The 25,307-nt window shown below is 44.7% G+C and overlaps 1 protein-coding gene across 6 annotated transcripts in view; it reads right to left on the bottom strand.

Moving 5' to 3' along the window:
• KBTBD12 (kelch repeat and BTB domain containing 12) overlaps positions 1-25,307 on the bottom strand; it is a 111,405-nt gene that overhangs the window by 70,166 nt on the left and 15,932 nt on the right. For all 6 annotated transcript variants that reach the window (XM_040408586.1, XM_040408587.1, XM_040408589.1 and 3 more), the window contains exons 2-5: positions 22,322-23,491; positions 19,056-19,326; positions 7,300-7,450; positions 252-449 (exon numbers count right to left, since the gene is read on the bottom strand). In XM_040408586.1, coding sequence (XP_040264520.1) covers positions 252-449; positions 7,300-7,450; positions 19,056-19,326; positions 22,322-23,391 — 1,690 coding nt within the window. In that variant the 5' untranslated portion in view covers positions 23,392-23,491. The remainder of the gene's footprint in view (positions 1-251; positions 450-7,299; positions 7,451-19,055; positions 19,327-22,321; positions 23,492-25,307) is intronic.

The raw sequence follows: 25,307 nt of genomic DNA, 5'->3' as shown, positions 1-25,307 counted from the left end.
GGGGGAGCTCAGGAGCAGACTGCATACTATTTATACATTGAAATCAGTAATAACACAGTGAGTGACTGCAGTGAGCTCCCGAGCTCCCCCTAGTGGTGGCTGAAGAAATGCTAAACTTCTTTTTGCTTTTTGTGAATGTAGAACATTTTGCACTCCTAATCCAAAAATTAGAGCTCTGACTGCTATGAAGATATATATGAATTTATGACATGATGATACAAGTTGTGCCTGTGATGTTATAAATCTGATACCTCCTCCACGAAACCCTCCGCAAACATACAGCTTCCCATCCACGGCTCCGGCACTGCTGCCGTTACTTCTCAGGCCGAGGAGCGGGTAAGGCATAGCCGGACCTTCTCTCCAGAAATCCCCATCCACGTTATAAATCTCCACCGCATCAAGAGACTTTCGGGCCTGTCCTTTGTCGGGTCCAAAGCAGCCGATGCCACCTGCAAGAGAACCAGTGTATTAGCTAATATAAAGGATGGCGCCCCTCCTTCACCATGGCAACCAATCATTAAAAAAAAGCATCTCTGAAAGATGAAAGGCTGGGATATGATTGGTGGCAATAGGCACACAGCTCCATATAAATTCTGAGATTTAGCGACCAAAAATCCTGTAAAATGGGATGAAGCTTCATCTCAACCAAAATCCTTAAAAGAGTTTTCCAATATAAGAAAAATGGCTGCCGTTCGTGGTTCATATCCGGTATTGCAGCTTAGCTCCACTAAAGTAAATGCAGCTAAGCTGTAGTACCACGCACAACCTCTGGATAGGGGTGGCACTGTTTGTGGTAAAAAGTAGCCATGTTTTTGGAATTCTGGACACCCCCTTTAACTCCTGTATAGCATTTTTACATACAGTACAGACCCAAAGTTTAGACACACCTTCTCATTCAAAGAGTTTTCTTTATTTTCATGACTATGAAAATTGTAGATTCACACTGAAGGCATCAAAACTATGAATTAACACATGTGGAATTATATACATAACAAACAAGTGTGAAACAACGGAAAATATGTCATATTCTAGGTTCTTCAAAGTAGCCACCTTTTGCTTTGATTACTGCTTTGCACACTCTTGGCATTCTCTTGATGAGCTTCAAGAGGTAGTCCCCTGAAATGGTTTTCACTTCACAGGTGTGCCCTGTCAGGTTTAATAAGTGGGATTTCTTGCCTTATAAATGGGGTTGGGACCATCAGTGGCGTTGAGGAGAAGTCAGGTGGATACACAGCTGATAGTCCTACTGAATAGACTGTTAGAATTTGTATTATGGCAAGAAAAAAGCAGCTAAGTAAAGAAAAACGAGTGAGCTAAGTAAAGAAAAACGAGTGGCCATCATTACTTTAAGAAATGAAGGTCAGTCAGCCGAAAAATTGGGAAAACTTTGAAAGTAAGGGCTATTTGACCATGAAGGAGAGTGATGGGGTGCTGCGCCAGATGACCTGGCCTCCACAGTCACCGGACCTGAACCCAATCGAGATGGTTTGGGGTGAGCTGGACCGCAGAGTGAAGGCAAAAGGGCCAACAAGTGCTAAGCATCTCTGGGAACTCCTTCAAGACTGTTGGAAGACCATTTCAGGGGACTACCTCTTGAAGCTCATCAAGAGAATGCCAAGAGTGTGCAAAGCAGTAATCAAAGCAAAAGGTGGCTACTTTGAAGAACCTAGAATATGACATATTTTCAGTTGTTTCACACTTGTTTGTTATGTATATAATTCCACATGTGTTAATTCATAGTTTTGATGCCTTCATAGTCATGAAAATAAAGAAAACTCTTTGAATGAGAAGGTGTGTCCAAACTTTTGGTCTGTACTGTATATTTATATAGGTGGTATTATTTTATAAAAGATTCTTTACAGGTAATAAACTTTTAATATTTAGTGACATCGGTAAATAATGGGGGTGGGACTGTGACAACCTCCTCTTCCTTGCTTCCTTTAACATACATGCTAACAGTCACTATTTTGGCACAGCAGTTCTATGAAGGGGAGCTTAAATCTCCAAATTTGGGGAATTTAAAGGCTGTGGACACTTTTGGGGGCTTTTTTCTGTTATTGCATTGCACTCATTTTGAGCTAAAAATCATCTTTTCAATTGGCCTTTATTAAAAATTGTGAGCCCTTTGAGATTCTCTAGTAGCAGGCTCTGTATTTTTACCGTGTTCCATCAGGCAGCTCAGCTGAAGGCTCCCAATCTCTGATCTCCTAAACACTCATTATAGCTCAGTTCTTATCTTACTGATAAGAATATGTCTTAGGCCTGTATTACACGAACAGAATATCTGACCAATATCTGTCCAATCAGACCAATAGTTGGTGTGTATAACAAAAGATCTGTGTGTGTAAACGGCCATCTGACCAATGATTGGTCAGAAAATCTGTCAGATAATCTGTTGGTGTAATACAGGCCTTAAATAAGTGTTTATCCCCTTTTAGTAATTTAGAGATAAGGGTTATTAGATGACCGGACACAGCTAGAAAAACTATTAACCCTTTGTGTCAAAACGGCTCAATATTTTTAATAAAGACCAATAGAAAAAAAGAATTTTAGCCCAAAATTAGTAAAATGCAATCAATCATAAAAAAGTTGCCCCCAAAGGTTTACGAAGCCTTTAAATGTTAGTAATTAAAGGATAAACACCAAGAATAATGGTTTTAAACACTTTTGGTTTTACACCCCAAGACTAGAAGTGACATATACAGTATACTGAATATACCAGATTCGTGTTGGATTGAGTTACCCTTAGGCCTCTTGCACACGAATGTGCCGTGTTTTGCGGTCCACAAATGGCGGATCTGCAAAACACGGATGCTGCCCGTGTGCCTTCCGCAATTTGCGGAATGGAATTGACGGCCCATTATAGAAATGCCTATTGGACAAGAATATGACATAATTAAAAATTTTTGCAGGGCCACGGACCGGAGCAACGGACGCAGACAGTACACAGAGTGCTGTACGCATCTTTTTCAGCCCTATTGAAGTGAATGGGTCCGCACCCGAGCCGCAGAAAATGCGGCTCAGATGCGGAACCAAACCACAGTCGTGTGCAAGAGGCCTTAAAGGGGGTTCTCCAGGAAAAGAGACTTTTTATCTAATGCCCGCAGCCTGTCTCTGTAAATAGAAGATTCATACTTACCTTCTCCCCGCCGCTTCTTCCTCTGCGCTAGCTCCCACATGTCCACCTTACGGTCCTTGGACTAACATCTGGCGGTGTATGGTCACATGCTCCAACACAGCCAAAACCTGGCTTCAGCTGTGACGTGGCCACAAGCGGCACATCGTTTATTGGCTGCAGTGGAGCATGTGACCATGCCCATGCACCGCCAGATGTAAACAGTCCGGGGGATCGGAACATGGACATGCGGGAGCCAGCACGGAGGACTGGAGCGGCGGGGAGCAGGTAAGTATAAATCTTCTATTTACAGAGGCAGGCTGTATTCCCGGAAGTTAGAAACAGCGCCATTTTTGTCCATGGGCTCTTTCTCGTATTGCACCCACGACTCATCCTGTTGAAGAACACTACAACCTGCTTCTCCTCAGGCTTAAACATCTGATAACAGGGAGCAATAGCACAACAGACGGAAGTCTGTCTAAAACAAAAGCAGTCTTTTTTTGCCTGTAGCAACCAATCACAGCTCAGCTTTCATTTTGTTTCCTCCTCTGTAAAATTGTTGCCCATAGCAACCAATCACAGCACAGCTTTCATTTTGTTTTCTGCTCTTGAAAAATGAAAGCTGCGCTTTGATTGGTTGCTATGGCCAACAGTTTTCAGGAGCAGAATACAAAATGAAAGCTGCGCTGTGATTGGTTGCTAGGGGCAATATGGAGTTTTTCTTTTATCCAGACTCATTAGCCTGTCCCTATACATTTAGTGCCCGTTTATTAGGTCAGACTGCAGTTACTGAGGTAATGTCGCTGAGTTTGCTCGGACGCTTTGAAGCTCTCGACCCCACCTCGGTCCTCATGGCCGTCCTTTTACAGGCCAGAATAGTTTTTCAGCTGGGTGTACTAAAAATAACGCCATTGTCCGCATAATGAGAGGGACGATTGAGAGGCACTTGTATGGGCCCCAGAATCCGAGGCACCAAGTATAAAGACGCCTCACATGCCAACTCCCTGACCCCCGGGCCTCTTCACTTTATTTACTCGTCGCCGAACAAAACACATTGAGTTTTCTAAAGGTCTCGTAAAAGCGGAGGGGCAAAACAGCAAAAAACTGCAAATTCTCATGACATTTCTATAAACTTACATAAAACCCCATTGTTTTCTGCGCCGCAATCCATAAATAAAATAGTGAAAGGCGCCTATTGATGGAGAAATCCTCTTACGCGAGGCCGGACGGATCAAAGCGTCCTTGTCCGCTACCCCCTCATTTCCTTCATCCAGGATGCCGAAACAGACGAGTACATTTTTTTGCTTTCCTTTTTCTTTTTTTATAAAACTTCTGGTCCTCAAATAGACTCAATTACAACACAATTGTCTTCACGATGCGAAAATCAGGCCCGCGCTCTTGTTTTTCGGGGGTTTCTTTTTTAGAATCCTTCTTCTGGGAAAACGGAATTGATCCTCGTAGCGGATGGGGTTTTATTATAAATAGAAAATGCGAGACGAGATTGGAGGAAGGCAGCATGGCGTCTTGTAGAGTCAGAAGAGTTGTCAGAGGGTCCGGTGGCCCCATGATAAGGGGATGGGGGGGGGGGTCTGGGATGACGCTCGGGGGTTATGAGGGGATTGTCAGGGGCCCATATGCCTTCAATAGCTTGTTTGGTCATCTCTCCTGATTCCTCCTATACACATGCATGCTTGGCGGAGCGCCTGTGTAATTTTTACACCTGTGGAGGCACCCTGACCGATAAGTTGTCTTAACCCATTGAGAACTGAGCCTTTTTGCATTTTTGATTTTTCCTCCCCACGTTCCAATTGCCATAACTTTTTAACTTTCCCCTTCAGATATATGAGGGCTTATTTTTTGCGGGACAAGATGCATTTTTTAATGACACCATTTAATTTACCGTGTCTTGTAAAACGGCTTGTCCACCCTTTAGCACCATTTTAATCTAAAGAGTTCCAAAATTCAGCTCTGATTACGGTCATTTCTTAGCATATCTTTCTGACAGTCGGAATTCCATTTTTATAATACAAAGCAACAAATCCTCTGCTCAGATATAGACATAAACTATAACATACTCGCTGCCTGTATCCGCCACTAGAAGGAGCTCATGAACTTCATAAGAAACCAGTATACAGTGAGCTCCCCCTAGTGGTGGCTGTGTTATATTTTTATTGTTTTTCTATGCAGAGAGATTCAGAGCTCTGTATCAGAAAAAGGGGAGCTCCGACCGCTATAAAGATATATTAAGAAACTAATCACCACAGAAATTTGAACCTGAAACTCACATGATGATCAAAAGCGGAGATTCACTTGAAGTCCCCCGGCTGAGTGTTCGTCTTTATCCTTCTCACAAGGAGAAGCTCATGTTGAATTCAGCTCTGTCAGGACCTTGCCTGGCAGAACATTCTTCGCTTTGCACTTGACTCGGAGGCGCAGCGATGCATGACACGAGCAGCGCTGCCTCTGTATAGTGTTAATGGCTTCGGAGGAGTAAATGTGACTTAGCGGCTATTTATACACAGGCCGGGGTTCAAGGAAGTATAGCGCCAGGGTGTGTAATTATCGGAGCCATCACTAAACGGAATCATTTTTTGTAAATAATTTAAATGTTATCTGCTGCTGTGAAAAAGTAGAACTTTCCTTGCAGACATAATCTCCTGCTTGAGGCGTCTCGGAATGAGAGGGGATGAGAGAAGAATACAATAGGGATGTCCTGGATTAGAAAAACGTGGCTGCTTTGTTTTCCAAACAGCTCCACACCTGTCCACAGGTCATAAGCGGTATTGCGGTTCAGCCCCCTTCCAGGGCATGTTTTAGCAGATTTTCACCTATGAAACTGGCTGACCCTGCTTTCACACTTGCGTTGTTGTTTTCCGGTATTGAGATCCAGCAGAGGATCTCAATACCGGAAATTATTTTTTCCATTTAGTCCTCATGCATTCTGAATGAAGAGAGATCCGTCCAGGATGCATCAGGATGTCTTCTGTTCCTGCAGCATTCCGTTTTGTGACCGGACGCAAAACCGCTGCAAGCTGCAGTATTGTGTCTGGTCCTAAAAACGGAAAACAATGGATCTGGCACTGAAAACAATGTAAGTCACTGGTGTCGGGTCAGTTTGTTTAGGAGCCTAAAAAAATGTATCTGTCACCCATTGACTTTCAATCTATTTAGTGACAGATCCGCTTTTCTCCGTTTTGATTTCACACAACCGCATCCTAAAGGAACGGATGCATCCTGATGTGCAAAGTCAAAACGGATCCCTTTAAATTCGGTATTGAGATCCTCTGCCGGTATCTCAATACCGAAATTAACGACGCAAGTATGAAAGTAGATTTACGTGTGCGCTTGGCAGCTGAAGGCGTCTGTGTTGGTCCCATGTTCATATGTGCCCGCATTCCTGAGAAAAATGAGGTTTTAATATATGCAAATGAGCCTCTAGGAGCAACGGGGGAGTTACCATTACACCTAGAGACTCTACTCTCTCTGCAACTGCACTTTGATTGACAAGGCCAGGTGTGATGACGTTCACGCTGCCTGGTCCTGTTAATCAAAAGCAACGACCCCGATGCTCCTGCATATATTAAAACATCCTTTTTCTCAGCAATGCGGGCACATATGAACATGGGACCAACACAGACGCCTTCTGCCAAGTGCACATGTAACAGGTCAGCCGGTGTCATAGGGACAAAACTGCTGACAGATGCCCTTGATGGTGGCTGAACCGCAATACTGCTTATGAGCTGTGGAGAGCTGTGGTGCTGTGTTTAAGAAAAACGGAACCGTGCTTTTTTTAGTCTTGCAAAGCCCTTACTCGTGTACATACAATTAGTGCTTAGCAGGGGAGAACCAAGCCATGCCCAAGGGTGTTAGCCTAGTCAAGGACCTTCACCTTCCTGAAAGTGTCATGGGAGTCGATTCATTTACATTCAGCTGGGAGCATTTGACCCTCAGGTGGTCTTTAAAGGGGGGGGGGGGGGGGGGTGTCCACATTAGACAATCCCAGGTATATGGAAGTAATAGAAGGGGCCTCCTGCTTCGGCCTCGTCTCCAGTAGCCAGCATGAAGCCTGTGGTGGCCTGGGCACTTGTCTTTGCACCTAAACTGAGGCTGTGGGCCCCTGCTGGTCATGGGCCCTTGGGCACCACCCAGACGATCAGCTAGCCACCCGCTCTTCATGCACTTACCCAAGACAAAGATTTCACCATTAACCACAGCGACGCTGAATCGATACTTGGAATAGTTCATTGGCGCCAGCGGTTTCCATTTATCAGTGACTGGGTCGTACTGCAACATTCTGTTACTCAATCGATCGGGTTCATCATCTGGGCGATCCATCTGGGTGTATTAATATATAAATGGTATATGTTACTATATATCAATACTGCAGGGATGATTAGTCTGGAATTACAGTTACTTTCACCTGTCATCATTGTTCCCCAGGCATGTGGCCCTTTAGCTGCTGGCACCATTGTGCACCAGGTTCAGAAACTCATGGCTGGTACTTAGCTTCTCGGTCAGGTTCCGAGACGTATAACTAACAGTATAGCTGAGGTCCTTTCCTACTCGGAGGATGTAAAGATGACACTTGTGAAACACCAAAAATGGCAAAAACTGGACAAGCAGAGAATGCTGGGAGATTTCAGCTCTTAAGACAGAAAAATTGTGAATGCGTCGCTGAAGTATAATACAGGCCGTAACTCAGTTAAAGGGGTTGTGTCACTTCGGCATATGGCATTAATGATGTAGAAAGTTAATACAAGACACTTACTAATGTATTGTGATTGTCCATATTGCCTCCTTTGCTGGCTGGATTCATTTTTGGATCGCATTATACACTGCCATTAGTGGTGGTCGTGCTTGCACATTATAGAAAAAAGTTCCAGTCTCTCTGGTGGCTGGGACTGTAGGAGCACACATAGGCATGCATGCACAGCAACTCCCGTTCTGGCCCCCTCGTATCTGCGCTGCAGCGGTGGCCGCAACTCCTGGAAACGAGCAGTGTATAATGTGATGGAAAATGAATCCAGCCAGCAAAGGAAGCAATATGGAGAATCACAATAGATTAGTAAGTGCCTTGTATTAACTTTCTCTACATAATAAATGCTATTTGCTGAAGCGAGACAACCCCTTAACGATGTGTAATGAAATGTATGTACACAGTGACTGCACCAGCAGAATAGTGAGTGCAGCTCTGGAGTATAATACAGGATGTAACTCAGGATCAGTACAGGATAAGTAATGTATGTACACAGTGACTGCACCAGCAGATTAGTGAGTGCAGCTCTGGAGTATAATACAGGATGTAACTCAGGATCAGTACAGGATAAGTAATGTATGTACACAGTGACTGCACCAGCAGAATAGTGAGTGCAGCTCTGGAGTATAATACAGGATGTAACTCAGGATCAGTACAGGATAAGTAATGTATGTACACAGTGACTGCACCAGCAGATTAGTGAGTGCAGCTCTGGAGTATAATACAGGATGTAACTCAGGATCAGTACAGGATAAGTAATGTATGTACACAGTGACTGCACCAGCAGAATAGTGAGTGCAGCTCTGGAGTATAATACAGGATGTAACTCAGGATCAGTACAGGATAAGTAATGTAATGTATGTACACAGGTGACTGCACCAGCAGAATAGTGAGTGCAGCTCTGGAGTATAACACAGGATGTAACTCAGGATCAGTACAGGATAAGTAATGTATGTACACAGTGACTGCACCAGCAGAATAGTGAGTGCAGCTCTGGAGTATAATACAGGATGTAACTCAGGATCAGTACAGGATAAGTAATGTAATGTAATGTATGTACACAGGTGACTGCACCAGCAGAATAGTTAGTGCAGCTCTGGAGTATAATACAGGATGTAATACAGGATCAGTACAGGATAAGTAATGTATGTACACAGTGACTCCACCAGCAGAATAGTGAGTGCAGCTCTGGAGTATAATACAGGATGTAATACAGGATCAGTACAGGATAAGTAATGTATGTACACAGTGACTGCACCAGCAGAATAGTGAGTGCAGCTCTGGAGTATAACACAGGATGTAACTCAGTATACCTCAGAATAAGGCTACATGCACACGACTGTTGTTTTGGTCCGCATCCGAGCCACAGTTTTTGCGGCTTGGATGCGGACCCATTCATTTCAATGGGGCAGCAAAAGATGCGGACGGCACTGTGTGTGCTGTCCGCATCCGTTGCTCCGTTCCGTGATCCGCAAAAAAAATATAACCGTTATATTAATGGCTGTCCGTGCCGTTCCGCAATTTGCGGAACGGCACGGACAGCCATCAGTGTTTTGCGGTTCCGAAATTAGCAGAATATAGAACATGCTGCGATTTTCACGCAACGCACAAGTGATGCGTGAAAATCACCGCTCATGTGCACAGCCCCATTGAAGTGAATGGGTCCGGATTCAATGCGGGTGCAATGCGTTCACCTCACGCATTGCACCCGCGCGGGAAAACTCGCCCGTGTGAAAGGGGCCTAAGGAACCCCCTGCAGCCCACACGTCTGCCGCTGACGCTATTGTTATACTAATTTCGTTTTGTCATTTACCTTTCAGCCTCGAATAGTCATTTCTACATGATGGAAATCATTTTCATCGTTTTCCAAACAAAACATGTTCTACTAATTTGAAAAGTAGCAGGCGAAGCGCACCAGGCTGACGAAGCCGCGCCGGAGCTGGTAAGCTGTGCCTTCCTTCCTGCCATCAGTTTTGAGTACCGACTGACAAAAGCAGAATGTCTAATATTAATGCCAGTCTTGGTTCATCAATAAACGCCCACCTGCAATGAATGTGATGGAAACCCCTTCCATTCTGCCCCCTCTGCCTCTTACGGTTTGGGCAGTGAGTAACTGGTGAGAGCCAGAGCTGTGCAGGGGTAAGAGTGGCACCCAGTCCCGGGTTCCATAGGGGCCCAAAGGCCCCTCTGCCACATAAGACAGTGGGACATGGAAGGTGGGGGCCTGTTGCAGATTTTTCATTTGGGCATCTCCAGCTCATTATCTGGAGTTGCCTGTATGGCTGAAGGCTTAGCTACATGTTCCCTTGAGGGTGCGGATGGTCCAGTGCCCACAGGCGGCTCCTCACACAGCCCTGCTCTGAGTTGCCTCTGGCATGTAAAGATTGGGCAGACTTTGTCGCCTTGTATTTTTTCGCTCTATATAAATAACTCCGCTCTCCTGGCGAGCTGTCACTTTATTATAATGCATTAACTCCGTCCGTGCCAGAAGCTTGTATGAAAAAACTCCTGACGTAGTCGGTTTTTAGAAATTTTGAAGACATTCCTTTGAGATTCTGTCTTATCATCTACCTCTCACATTGGTCGGCGTCGGCGGCATACTCGGGCAAATGCAGAGGCCCACTGCTCCTTTTGGGGCCCACTGCCACTGGCATAGCTATAGGGGTCGCAGTGGCGACTGGGCGTCTAAGCCAGGGGGCCATTGGCACTGGTGTTTTTCACTTTATAAGACGCAATACGCCTTATAAAGCGAATACTAGTGAGCACTTCCATTATGGAAGCGCTCACTAGTCTGCGAGATGCGGGCGAGGGAAGCGCTGCGAGCAGACCAGACCCCAAAATGTGTTCTATCCCCAAAGCAGACCCCCTTCCATCCACTTTTTGGTCCCCTTTACTTCTGGGTGCTTCTGTTTAGAACATCCTGGTGATGGACGGCCTTAGGGCTATGTGTACTGGGATGACCCAAAGGGTAAGAGCACCGCTGAGCGATGAACTGGTTTAATGGTGGGATCGTGCTTATGCTCAGCATCTAATCTGAAGAAGCCGAGCGGCAGCATAAATCTGAGTCCCTCATGAAATGAAAGATGACTACCTCAGGCTCCAAACGACAATGCAGTTGAGATCATACAGAAGCTACTAACGAAGCCATATAATAAGCTGGTCATATACTGCCAAGAACGCGTCCTCTGCATACAGTCTATACTGTATCAGGGCCGTCTTTAATATTGATTGGACCATGGGTAAGAATTTACTTGGGCCCCCTGGATCCTGCCTTCCCATACCCTAGTATGCAATCACGCCCTCCACCACAACACACAGACAAAAAATGTGCAGTGTGTGAGTATATCATAGCCAACCCACTGCTTTCCCATAGGGAAGCATTGGGAGGCTATTGCGCATGCGTGGCTTCATAGACATGCTTTGAATCAATGCCTTTCTATGAGAATTATTTAGCGTGAATGACAGTGTGGAACTAGGAAGCACCTCTAGTGGCCGTCTGATGAGTGGCCGTCTGATGAGTGGCCACTAGACGTGTTCCTTGGCAGTAATGTAAATACGGCCTTTTTTTCTGAAAAGGCAGTGTTTACATTACGAAGCTTGCAGAGACATGCTATAGACACCAGAACTACGACGTTTACCTGTTGTGGTTCCGGTGACTGTAGTGTCCTTAATATAGAGGGGAAAAAAGAATCACCACAAAAGTATCAAATAAAATTGCAGTATCATTATTCAAAAAATTAAAAAAGCACAACTTCTGACATAGTATTTTGCAGATTACTTTTTTTTTACAATGTGCAGATAGTACTGTACTACTAACCCCTCCATCCCCCCCCTTCTCCAACCACCCAGCACCCTAAGGCGTCGTTCACATCACCGCTAGGTTTTCCGTTATATTTGTAATCCGTTCAAAATAACGGAAAGCCAACAGACACTAACGGAAAGCATATTTTCTGTCTTTTTAACGGACTGATCAAACTGATCCGTTTAAAAAACGGACACAATGCATCAGTTCGCTACCCGTTATGTTCCCGTTATTCATTGTTTTCGTTTTTTTCAAATTTCATTTGAGCATTTTCAGAAAAAATAACCGGAACAGAAAAACGGATTGCATAACGGATCACATACAAAGCAATCCGTTACAATCTGCCACTCATTGACTTTGATGCAAAACAAAACGGATCTGTCACAAATCAGTTATTTTAGACGGGAGCAACAGTCCTGCATGTAGGATTTTATTTTGACGTCTAAAATAACGTGAAGCTGACGGAAAGGAGCCAAACAGAGTGTAACTGACACTTTATCACCTCCATAGAAGTAAATGGGATTTACAACGGGTCCGTTTATTTGCGTTTTATTCATCCTCTGAATGGATGAATAGAACAGAAATCCAAGCGGTGATGTGAACGAGCCCTTACTCACTTAAAACGATATATTTATATAATATAGTTTACAGTGAATTATTGTAAATACTTACAGTTCTGAAGACTCCAGCGGCTCAGGATCAGTGCTCTGGGCAGCTGGGCTCAGGCTGGAAGTGGGCACCGCTCTGCAGTTCAGGAGGGAGACCGGGGCTCGGCTCACCCTAGCGTTGTAGTGCCTCCACGTGACGTCACGGCGCGCAGCGTATGCAAAGGCCAGGGGAGGTTGGGAAGAGGAGCAAGCAAGTACCGTATTTTTGCCCTATAAGATGCACCAGCCCAAGACACACCTAGGTTTTAGAGGGGGACAATAAGAAAAACATTTTTTTCATGACACCTCAGGTCAGTCCACCAATGTTAATAAGACCCCAATAAGACCTCAGATCAGACCCCAATGTGAATGACCCCCAATCAGACCTCAGATAAGAGCCCCATGCGTCTCATCAGCCCCCATATGCCTCATATCAGCCCCATATGCCTCATATCAGCCCCCATATGCCTCATATCAGCCCCCATATGCCTCATATCAGCCCCCATATCAGCCCCCATATGCCTCATATCAGCCCCCATATCGGCCCCTATATGCCTCATATAAGCCCCATATGCCTCATATCAGCCCCCATATGCCTCTCTTCAGCCCCCATATGCCTCTCTTCAACCCACAGCCCCATATGCCTCTGTTCAGCCTCCCAGCGCCTCCATCAGCCTCATATAAAGTAAAATAAAATAAAAACACTTACCTTTCCTGCTCCGGACGCCGCCGCTCCTCATCGCCTGTGCTCGGTCTTCCTCCTCTTCAGTCTGCTGTGTTGTGAACAGACGCGCACACCGTGAGGTCACAGCGCGACCTCACATCTGCGCAGCCTTCACAGCGGAGAGCCAAGGACCAGGAAGAGGTGAGTATAGAGCTTTCACCGCTTACCGGTCCTCCGGGTTAGTCCTTCACTTTGCGAGCAATGCCGCTCGCATAGTGAAGGATAGGATCGGGACATGGAGTAGGCAATTGTGGGCAGTGGCCAGCAGGGCTCAAGAGGCAGTTGCCTTGGGCCCCCCAGAAGCAACAGGCCCCGGGGCAGCTGCCCCTTTTGCCCCGCGTTAAAGACGGCCCTGTACTGTATATGCTGAGTGATACACAAGGTAGGGTCTGTTTTCAGCTGCTAAGTCTCAGTTGTGAGCTTCCTGCAGATCTGCTTTCTTTTACCGTTCACAGGGTGTGATTTACAGGTTCTGTCACCTTGAGGAGACTTGTGTCCTCTCAACAGCTCTGTCCATTGTCTTACACAAACACCAGGAGAATATTATAAGCAGTGGGGTGGGAGTCACAATAGCAGGCAACCCCTATAAAAATATCATTCCAAGTTCTTTTTTCTGCCAGTCATTGGTCCAACAGCTAGTGTTCTTCCCTACAGTGCCCCCGCAGGAAGAAATCCCATGCTAATATATATATATATTGTGGGGTTTCGCTCTGGTAGATAGGGTAAGCGGGCGCAGTACAGAGGCAAAATACAAGTTCTTAACTCAAAACGTCAGTGTTTATTCACACTTGAGGCAATTGCACAAAACAGCACGTAACTTTGCAGTCTTGGTGTTAATTCACACACAATGGAAAGTTGATATAACACAAGTCACCTTGCTGGCAGTTCTGCCTCCAGTAGTCCACAGCAGGCTTTAGGGGGCCTGTTTCCCCAGCGTGCGGCTCTCAGCCCTCCAGCACGGCACAAAGCCTCAGATCCCAAAAACAGAGAGAGCTCTCTGCTGAGCCCAGCTGCCTATTTAAGGACAGCCATGTGCTGCCAAAACCCGGACCGGCACCTAAACTCTGGTCCGTTATTTGACCTCACCTGGCTGGAAACCAGCCCAGCCGCACATGCTGGGAGGAAAATACCTGCCTTGCCAGACACAACCCCTCACTGTGTCACAATATACAGTCCTGATCAAAAGTTTAAGACCATTTGAAAAATGGCAAAAAATCCTATTTAGCATGGCTGGATCTTAACAAGGTTCCAAGTAGAGCTTCAACATGCAACAAGAAGAAATGGGAGGGAGACAAAACATTTTTTTGAGCATTCAATTTAATGAAAACAACGAATAAACTGAAACAGGCTGTTTTTCAGCTGATCAAAAGTTTAGGACCACACCTCCAAAAAATACTAAACCCCCCAAAACAGAAATCCAACTTCCAAACATGAACTCAGTAATGAGTAGCTCCGCGTTATTGTTTATCACTTCAAAAATTTGTTTCGGCATGCTTGATGCAAGCTTTTCCATGAGGTGAGTGGGAACATTTCTCCAACTGGTGAAGACGGCCGCACGAAGGCCATCTACTGTCTGGAACTGTTGTCCATTTTTGTAAACTTCCCTTGCCATCCATCCCCAAAGGTTCTCAATTGGATTTAGATCAGGGGAACACGCAGGATGGGCCAAAAGAATGATGTTATTCTCCTGGAAGAAGTCCCTTGTCCTGCGGGCATTGTGTACTGTAGCGTTGTCCTGTTGAAAAACCCAGTCGTCACCACACAGACGAGGGCCCTCAGCCATGAGGAATGCTCTCTGCAACATCTGGACATAGCCAGCGGCCGTTTGACTCCCCTGCACTTCCTGAAGCTCCATTGTTCCACTGAAGGAAAAAGCCCCCCAGACCATTATGGCGCCCCCTCCACTGTGGCGCGTAGAAAACATCTCAGGTGGGACCTGCTTGTCATGCCAGTAACGTTGGAAACCATCAGGACCATCAAGGTTAAATTTTTTCTCATCAGAGAATAAAACTTTCTTCCACCTTTGAATGTCCCATGTTCGGTGCTCTCTTGCAAAGTCCAAACGAGCAGTTCTGTGGCGTTCAAGGAGACGAGGTCTTTGAAGACGTTTTTTGTTTTTGAAGCCCTTCAGTCTCAGATGCCGTCTGATGGTTATGGGGCTGCAGTCAGCACCAGTAAGGGCCTTAATTTGGGTCGAGGATCGTCCAGTGTCTTGACGGACAGCCAATTGGATCCTCCGGCTCAGTGCTGATGAAATTTTTTTGGGTCTTCCACTTGACTTTTTAGTTTCATAACCCTCAGGATTACTTAAGAAATTCCAAATGACTGTCTTCCTGCGTCCCACCTCAGCAGCGATGGCGTGCTGTGAGAGACCCTGCTTATGCAGTTCAACAACCCGACCACGTTCAAAAAGGCAGAGTTTTTTTGCCTTTGCGCAACGTGTGACTACCTGACAGGAAATGACAATGAATCCACATCTTTGCACAGATTTGGCCTTTTAAAGGCATGTGGTCCTAAAATTTTGATCACTCGAAAAACAGCCTGTTTCAGTTTATTTGTTGTTTTCATTAAATTGAATGCTCAAGAAATGTTTTGTCTCACTCCCATTTCTTCTTGTTGCATGTTGAAGCTCTAATGTTGAACCTTGTTAAGATCCAGCCATGCTAAATAGGATTTTTTTGGCCATTTTTCAAGTGGTCTTAAACTTTTGATCAGGACTGTATATATCTATATATATATATATATATATATATATATATATATATATACAGTTGCAAGAAAAAGTATGTGAACCCTTTGGAATGATATGGATTTCTGCACAAATTGGTCATAAAATGTGATCTGATCTTCATCTAAGTCACAACAATAGACAATCACAGTCTGCTTAAACTAATAACACACAAATAATTAAATGTTACCATGTTTTTATTGAACACACCATGTACACATTCACAGTGAAGATGGAAAAAGTATGTGAACCCTTGGATTTAATAACTGGTTAAACCTTCTTTGGCAGCAATAACTTCAACCAAACGTTTCCTGTAGTTGCAGATCAGACGTGCACAACGGTCAGGAGTAATTCTTGACCATTCCTCTTTACAGAACTGTTTCAGTTCAGCAATATTCTTGGGATGTCTGGTGTGAATCGCTTTCTTGAGGTCATGCTACAGCATCTCAATCGGGTTGAGGTCAGGACTCTGACTGGGCCACTCCAGAAGGCGTATTTTCTTCTGTTTAAGCCATTCTGTTGTTGATTTACTTCTATGCTTTGGGTCGTTGTCCTGTTGCAACACCCATCTTCTGTTGAGCTTCAGCTGGTGGACAGATGGCCTTAAGTTCTCCTGCAAAATGTCTTGGTAAACTTGGGAATTCATTTTTCCTTCGATGATAGCAATCCATCCAGGCCTTGACGCAACAAAGCAGCCCCAAACATGATGCCCCCACCGCCATACTTCACAGTTGGGATGAGGTTTTGATGTTGGTGTGCTGTGCCTCTTTTTCTCCACACATAATGTTGTGTGTTTCTTCCAAACAACTCAACTTTGGTTTCATCTGTCCATAGAATATTTTGCCAGTACTGCTGTGGAACTTCCAGGTGCTCTTGTGCAAACTGTAAACGTGCAGCAATGTTTTTTTTGGACAGCAGCGGCTTCCTCTGTGGTGTCCTCCCATGAAATCCATTCTTGTTTAGTGTTTTACATATCGTAGATTCGCTAACAGGGATGTTAGCATATGCCAGAGACTTTTGTAAGTCTTTAGCTGACACTCTAGGATTCTTCTTCACCTCATTGAGCAATCTGCGTTGTGCTCTTGCAGTCATCTTTACAGGACGGTCACCCCTAGGGAGAGTAGCAGCAGTGCTGAACTTTCTCCATTTATAGACAATTTGTGGACTGATGAACAGCAAGGCTTTTGGAGATACTTTTATAACCCTTTCCAGCTTTATGCAAGTCAACAATTCTTAATTGTAGGTCTTCTGAGAGCTCTTTTGTGCGAGGCATCATTCACACAAGGCAGTGCTTCTAGTGAAAAGCAAACCTAGAACTGGTGTGTGTTTTTTATAGGGCAGGGCAGCTGTAACCAACACCTCCAATCTCATCTCATTGATTGGACTCCAGTTGGCTGACACCTCAGTCCAATTAGCTCTTGGAGATGTCATTAGTCTAGGGGTTCACATACTTTTTCCACCTGCACTGTGAATGTTTACATGGTGTGTTCAATAAAAACATGGTAACATTTAATTCTTTGTGTGTTATTAGTTTGAGCAGACTGTGATTGTCTATTGTTGTGACTTAGATGAAGATCAGATCACATTTTATGACCAATTTGTGCAGAAATCCATATCATTCCAAAGGGTTCACATACTTTTTCTTGCAACTGTATATATATATATATATATATATATATATATATATACAGTGCTGCACATAATTATTCATACCCCAGGCAAATTTTGACTTAACCTTCAACCAGAAAATAATTTTTTAAGGGGAAATGACATAGGTGTCTCCCAAAAGATAATAAGACGATGTACAAGAGGCATTATTGTGGAAAAAACCCCATTTCTCAGCTTTTATTTGCATTTGAGCAAAAAGTGTCCAGTCCAAAATTATTCATACCCTTCTCAATAATCAATAGAAAAGCCTTTATTGGCTATTACTACAATCAAACGCTTCCTATAATTGCAGACCAGCTTTTTGCATTTCTCCACAGGTATTTTTGCCCATTCATCTTTAGCAATGAGCTCCACATCTTTCAGGTTGGAGGGTCTTCTTGCCATCACCCTGATCTTTAGCTCCCTCCACAGATTCTCAATTGGATTCAAGTCTGGACTCTGGCTGGGCCACTCCAAAACGTTAATATTGTTGTCTGCTAACCATTTCTTCAGCACTTTTGCTGTGTGTTTTGGGTCATTGTCATGCTGAAATGTCCACTGGTGCCCAAGGCCAAGTTCCTCTGCAGACTGCATGATGTTGTCGTTGAGAATCCTCATGTATTGCTCTTTTTTCATGGTGCCGTTTACTGTGATTAGGTTCCCTGGTCCATTGGTTGAAAAACACCCCCAAAGCATTAGGTTCCCACCACCATGTTTGACAGTGGGGATGGTGTTCTTTGGGTTGAAGGCTTCTCCATTTTTATGCCAAATGAAGGAAACATCATTGTGACCAAACAATTCAATTTTTGTTTCATCTGACCATAACACAGAAGACCAGAAGTCTTCTTCTTTGTCCAGATGAGCTTTTGCAAAGGCCAAGCGAGCTTTTGTGTGCCTTATCTGGAGAAGTGACGTCCTCCTTGGTCTGCATCCGTGGAACCCAGCAGTGTGCAGTGTCCGTTGGATTGTCTGCCTTGAGACATTGCCACCAGCAGAGCCCAGATTCACCAGGGTGGCCTTGGTGGTGATCCTTGGATTCATTTTCACCTCTCTAACTATCCTCCTGGCAGCACAGGTGTCACTTTTGGCTTCCGACCACGTCCTCGGAGATTTTCTACAGTGCGGAACATCTTGTATTTTTTGCTCAAATGTAAATAAAAGATGAGAAATGTTTTTTTTTCCACAATAATGCCTCTTGTACATCGTCTTATTATCTTTTGGGAGACACCTATGTCATTTCTCGTCAAAAAATTACTTGCTGATTGAAAAAAATAAACTTTTAGTCAAAATTTGCCAGGGTTATGAATAATTATGGGCAGCACTGTATATATATAAATAGAAAAAGGGCAGCACTCCAAAAAATAAAATGGAATAACTTTTATTCACCCATGTGGTACAGCAACGTTTCAGCTTGAGAAAGGCTCTGTTGTTGAGCTGAAACGTCGCTGTACCACATGAGTGAATAAAAGTTATTCCATTGAATTTTTTGGAGTGCTGCCATTTTTCTATTTATATTTTGGGTAATTGCTTATTCCCCTTGGGTCTGGCACCCGTTGTTATTACTTTTTGTCAGTGCTGCCTTGTTTTCATTATTTATATATATATATATATATATATTCTTTAAGGTTTCACTAACCTGTGGTGTCCATCCACCCATCACATAGAGCTTATTGTTGAGAGTAACCACTTTATGGCAAGCCAACGGAAGGGGTAGCGGTGCCACGCTCCTCCAGGTGTCCTTATCTGCCAGGTATTTTTCCACACAGTTGGTAACGACATATTGGTTTTTCAGCTTCATTTGACCTCCAATCAGGTAGAGTTCATTTTGAACACCGCCCAAAGCATACAGCTCCCGGTGCTCGGCGGTGCAAAGCTTTTCCCAGCAGTAGTTGCCTCGGTTGTGGTACCTGGTAAACAAGAAGGTTGCAAAAAATATCATAACGTTCATGCAGGTGAATTCATCACATATTTAATGATGATAATACTGTTTTTATTTTTACCCAACTTTGCCAGACTCCTTGACAGAGTCTTTGCTGCATAACTAGGCAGATATGTTACTCAAGAGCCTTGGAAAGCTAGGAGACACCTCTTATGGGTGCAGCAATGGTGACCATGTTGGAGGCAATGTTGATAACCATATTGGAAATGGTGGTGGTGACCATTTTGGAAGCAGTGATGTTGACCATGTTGGAAGCAATGATGGTGACCATATTGGAAGAAATGATGGTGAACACATTGGAAGCAGTGATGGTTAATATATTCCAAACAATGGTGGTTACTATATTGCAAAAATTCGACTGTTACTAAAATGGAAGCAAAGATGGTGGCTATACTGAAAGCAATGATTGTGACCATTTTGGAAGCAAGTGTGGTGACCATATTGGAAGAAATGATGTGACTATATTGAAAGCAGTCATGGTGATTATATTGGAAACAGTGATGGTGACCATATTGTAAGAAATGATGGTGACCACATTGTAAACAGTGATGGTGTCATACCGGTGACAGGTATTAGAAGGTCTGAAAGATTATCTGCACATTAGTGATCTGACAGCCTCTTTTGGTTTTGGTTTCACTTTGTCTGTGTGTTTCTGGTATGTCCACACCTCCTGTTCAGGTGTGGATCGTGTGACCTTTACCTCCCCCTATTTAGTCTGACTTTACCCATCACTCCTTGCTCTGGATAGCTTCATTTGGTTTTTGGAAGAGCTGGAGTGTGGTTCTAGTTGAAGTCCTGTTCATCCATCATCCATCAGCCTCAGAAGTTAAAGTGTTCCGCTTGTTGTATTTTGTATTCCCCCCCATCTTTGTTGTTTACTAGGCCTCAGCGAGACGCTGGTTCCTTCACCAGGGAAGGAGCGGGTTGTCTCTGCCCTGTCGTTACCATTAGGGCATCCGAGGGCCACCAGGGTTTTCTAGGTTCCTGTGTATGGGCATCTCTACCATCGAGAGGTGCCCATACGGATAGGCGTTAAGGCCAGGAGCAGGGTTTTATAGGTGGTGACGCTTTTCCTTCCCTAGCAGTGAGGCCTAGTGTCTTTTCCCTTCCTTCTTGTTGTCTTTTGGTGTTCTCCCCTACTACATCCGTGACATATGGTGACCATACTGGAAACAGTGATGGTGACCATATTAGAAGCAATAATGGTGACCATTTTGGAAACCGTGATGGTGACCATATTGAAAGAAATCATGGTGACCACATTGTAAACAGTGATGTTGACTATACTGGAAACAGTGATGGTGACCATACTGGAAACAATGACGGTGACCATACTGGAAACAGTGACCATATTGGAAGCAAAGTTGGTAACCATATTGTAAACAATAAAGGGGTCCATATTGGAAGCAATGGTGGTAACGATATTTGAAGCAGTGATGGTGACCATCTATCTGTCTTCCTGTTATTTAAGTGAACTTTTACAGTAGATCCAGACAAAACTAGCTAATTCTCATGTGTAAAATGAGAAGATGGAAGAAATAATTGTCTTCAGCCTATTTTGAGCAAAAAATAAAAATTAATAATAATAAACCTATTCCTTAAGGAGTCGCTACCATCACTGGATATTATTTATGATGCTCTTTATTTTTAGTGTTGAGCCTCAGCAAATAACTTCACTTGTTCCTCTAATGCCGCTATTTTGCTTGCTTAGTGCTCCCTTGTGTCTTGCTAAGATACTGTAGTTCCCATTTAGTCATTCAACATCCTTAACTCAACGTCCTTTCATTCTCTCATCATTGGAGCATCTAATAATAATGAACCCTAATTAATAGAATGCTAGAGAAGACATCCCAGCTGGAATCCAGCCAGAGGAACATCTGCAGGGAGTCTGTATGTTCTCCTCATGACCAGCTCCTGCTTCATCCTTTGTAGGAGAGATGGGCCAAGTAACCCTCAGGTATCAATGCTTATGCCTTTGTTTGTGGTACGTATAGAAAGGAGAGCCCAGTGTAGCTTAAAAAGACCCAGTGAAAACGGCGCCTCTTGAAAACAACTTCTAACTAGGCAGAATGGTAATTTTGAGCATCACTGTGGCGAAAATAACCTCGCCACTGGGTTTTGGAGGGGCCTGGTTGCCAGCCTCTTGCCCTATGATTATGGGCCCTCTCATCAGCCCATGCAAAACTTAAACCCAATGGCGATTTGACTGTGTTTGTGGCATCTGAGCACTCAGATCCAAGCCATATGGGGATATGTGGGGTTTTGAGGTGTGTGACAGAACCATCTGTCTGTGGAATTGTAGTGTATGTTATGTGAGGGTACCCAGATAGCTCATTTTATTGTATTCATGTTGTCTGAGTGCCATTCACCTAATAATATGCACTCAGACTTGAGCTATCTGGGGATATGTTAAATGTCTGTGGTTACTGTAAGGGTTGTGAAATTGTATGTTTAAATGGTGATTTCTGTCCTGTTGTCCCCACATGTGTATTGGCGATTTCCCTTTGTCCTGAGAGATAATTGAATTACTCCTCGGGTGTCTCCAGGGCAGAGAGGAGGAAACCATGATGCATTGTGGGGATGTATTGTGTCTGTGTATCCTCAATTTCTGCATATCTGTCCTGTGTCACAGTCTTCCATCTGGTCCCCTAGGGGAGTGTACACCAGATGGGGACCTGCATAAATACGGGCGGGTAGCCCTCAATAAAGTGTTCCTGTTTTACACTCAACATAGAGCCTCGTCTCATGTGTGTAGGAATTGCTATACGTGTATACTCTCCTGGCTATCACTCCTAGCTCTTGTAAGAGCTGTTCCTGTTCCTGGTTCCTGTGGTGGTATCGGTGTCGAGCGGAGTGCTTGGAGTCCTCGGGAGGCACTGGGAGCATTTATCAACGGAGGTACCCGGTCGGGGTGCCAGGAGATCCGTTACAATCACATTGGCAAACAATTGGATTTTACTGACCTGCAGATCTCTATACAGCTATTCTTTTGCCTGGACAACCTCACAGCCGTTGCTTCACCAGCCAATATGATATCATTGTTTTCAGTCACCACACCCGTCAACACCGAGCCCAGCACCTCTCCTTGTTTTGGAGATGGCATATAACACATTTTCCCTGTTGCAGGAGCATAGCAGAAACTGGCATCTCCATAACTTCCATATTTTGACCTGATGCCTGAGGCGTTATTGCCAAGACAGAGGAGAAGATTTGTGGTCTCCATTCCATAACGGAGACTTAGAGAGACTTGAGTAGATTTCTCAATGGTTTCTAGGGCCTGTTCAACCATGTCGTAGCACTGGGCATTACACAAGAGGATGGTGTTCCTCTTCCTAGCTTCTCGAAGGAAAGATGGGCTCACAAGAAGTAATCTGACTTGTTTCAAGAGATCAATAAGGTGTTGGGATCTTAAATTCTTGTCATAGTTCACCCATCTTAGAACTAGGTCTAGGATGCTCTCTTCTCGAGAAACATTGAGGTCATCGGACATGATCATTGCCATCAACTGCTGAAAATCAACTTCTAGTATCTCCTCATGGAGGCCAACCTCACTAAAGTGTTGATGTAAGTATTTCTTGGACCTTTCTTCTAAGTCATCTGCACTTATTTGCTTGGCAAAGTAGAAGATCCCAATGCAGTTTGATGCATCCATATGGTCCATCATGTAAGCCTGGCACATCTTGAAGACATCATCCACCTGCATGAAATAGGCAGCGGTGGCCACTCCTTGGACGGTTTGGTTGTTGATAGAGAGTTGTGACGTGTACATGTATTCCAAGATGATTGAGACACTTTCAGCAGTGATGTCATGGAGAGTCACTTCCGTTTGGTTACATTCCACCAAACCACATGTGAACATGGCCTTAAAATATGGACTAAATGACGCCAACACCACCCGATGACATGGAAATTTCTGTCCCTCAGCAACCAGGACTATGTCAATGAGCTCCGCTGAAGCACGCATCCTGTTGATATGTTCCAATAGTTTATTGCTATGTTGGTGTTTGCTTCTGATATCAAAGTCCATCTCCATGATTAGAAATGGTGGAGTCGGACAATAGTTACGTTTCGAAAGGTAAAGATTTCAACCAGCTCAAAATTACTTCTAGGCTGAGATGATCCGAAGTCGTGAACTAGAATCATGAATAAAATAAAATGTAAAAATTACATGTGTGCCCAATTAAAGGATAAAGGATCTACATATCATTATCTATCAATTATCTCATATCTATCATCTCCTTAGGTAGAGATCTTTGTTGCCGCCCTTACATTCTCCTTTAAAATGTTTTTTTACATCTTAGATTTCATTGTTCCCTCAATAATCATAAGGCATCCAAAACATGATGCCCTCTTCCCTAGCCCCAAACCATGGCACCCCACCACTAGACCCTAAACATGATGCCAACTGCACCAGCTCCAAACTGTGATGCCCACTCCCTCAGCCCCAAACCGTGATGCTCCTTCCACTATGCGGTGCTTTTTTTCCTCCAAATACCAGAGGAAGGTGCTGATGTCTAAAACACTAAAAATAACATTGCTGCTTATCTTAAGTGTGCCTATGACTACATGAATGTTCCACAATGTTTCTTGGAAAAAGTTCCATGGACAATTGAGGCAAAAATGTAACTTTTTTTATAGCACAAAGGCTGAATACTATGTTTAGAGGAAACACATGTTTGCACACAAATGCAAAAAACTCATCCAAACCATAAAGAAGCATCATGGTTTTGAGCTTGTGGAGGTAGCATCATGGTTTGGGGCTGGTGGAGGGAGCATCATGGTTTGGGGCTGGTGGAGGGAGCATCATAGTTTGGGGCTGGTGGAAGGAAGAATCATGGTTTGTAGCTTGTGGAGGAAGCATCATAGTTTGGGACTGGTGGAGAGAGCATCATGGTTTGGAGCTTGTGGAGGGAGCATCCTGGTTTGGGGCTGGTGGAGGGAGCATCATGGTTTGTGGCTGGTGGAGGGAGCATCATGGTTTGTGGCTGGTGGAGGGAACATCATGGTTTGTGGCTGGTGGAGGGAACATCATGGTTTGGGGCTGGTGGAAGGAAGAATCATGGTTTGGGGCTGGTGGAGGGTGCATCATGGTTTGGGGCTGGTGGAGGGAGCATCATGGTTTGGGGCTGGTGGAAGGAAGAATCATGGTTTGTAGCTTGTGGAGGGAGCATCATAGTTTGGGACTGGTGGAGAGAGCATCGTGGTTTGGAGCTTGTGGAGGGAGCATCCTGGTTGGGGGCTGGTGGAGGGAGCATCAGGGTTTGTGGCTGGTGGAGGGAGCATCAGGGTTTGTGGCTGGTGGAGGGAGCATCATGGTTTGTGGCTGGTGGAGGGAACATCATGGTTTGTGGCTGGTGGAGGGAACATCATGGTTTGGGGCTGGTGGAAGGAAGAATCATGGTTTGGAGCTTGTGGAGGTAGCATCATGGTTTGGGGCTGGTGGAGGGTGCATCATGGTTTGGGGCTGGTGGAGGGAGCATCATGGTTTGGGGCTAGTGGAAGGAAGAATCATGGTTTGTAGCTTGTGGAGGGAGCATCATAGTTTGGGACTGGTGGAGAGAGCATCGTGGTTTGGAGCTTGTGGAGGGAGCATCCTGGTTTGGGGCTGGTGGAGGGAGCATCCTGGTTTGGGGCTGGTGGAGGGAGCATCATGGTTTGGGGCTGGTGGAGGGAGCATCATGGTTTGTGGCTGGTGGAGGGAGCATCATGGTTTGGGGCTGGTGGAAGGAAGAATCATGGTTTGTAGCTTGTGGAGGGAGCATCATAGTTTGGGACTGGTGGAGAGAGCATCATGGTTTGGAGCTTGTGGAGGGAGCATCCTGGTTTGGGGCTGGTGGAGGGAGCATCATGGTTTGGGGCTGGTGGAGGGAGGATCATGGTTTGGGGCTGGTGGAGGGAGCATCATGGTTTGTGGCTGGTGGAGGGAGCATCATGGTTTGTGGCTGGTGG

Source organism: Bufo bufo, chromosome 9 (genome assembly GCF_905171765.1).
Source record: "Bufo bufo chromosome 9, aBufBuf1.1, whole genome shotgun sequence".
Classification (NCBI taxonomy): Eukaryota; Metazoa; Chordata; class Amphibia; order Anura; family Bufonidae; genus Bufo; species Bufo bufo.
Note: the sequence above shows the minus strand (reverse complement) of the source record. Positions and strands in the feature narration are given on the sequence as shown.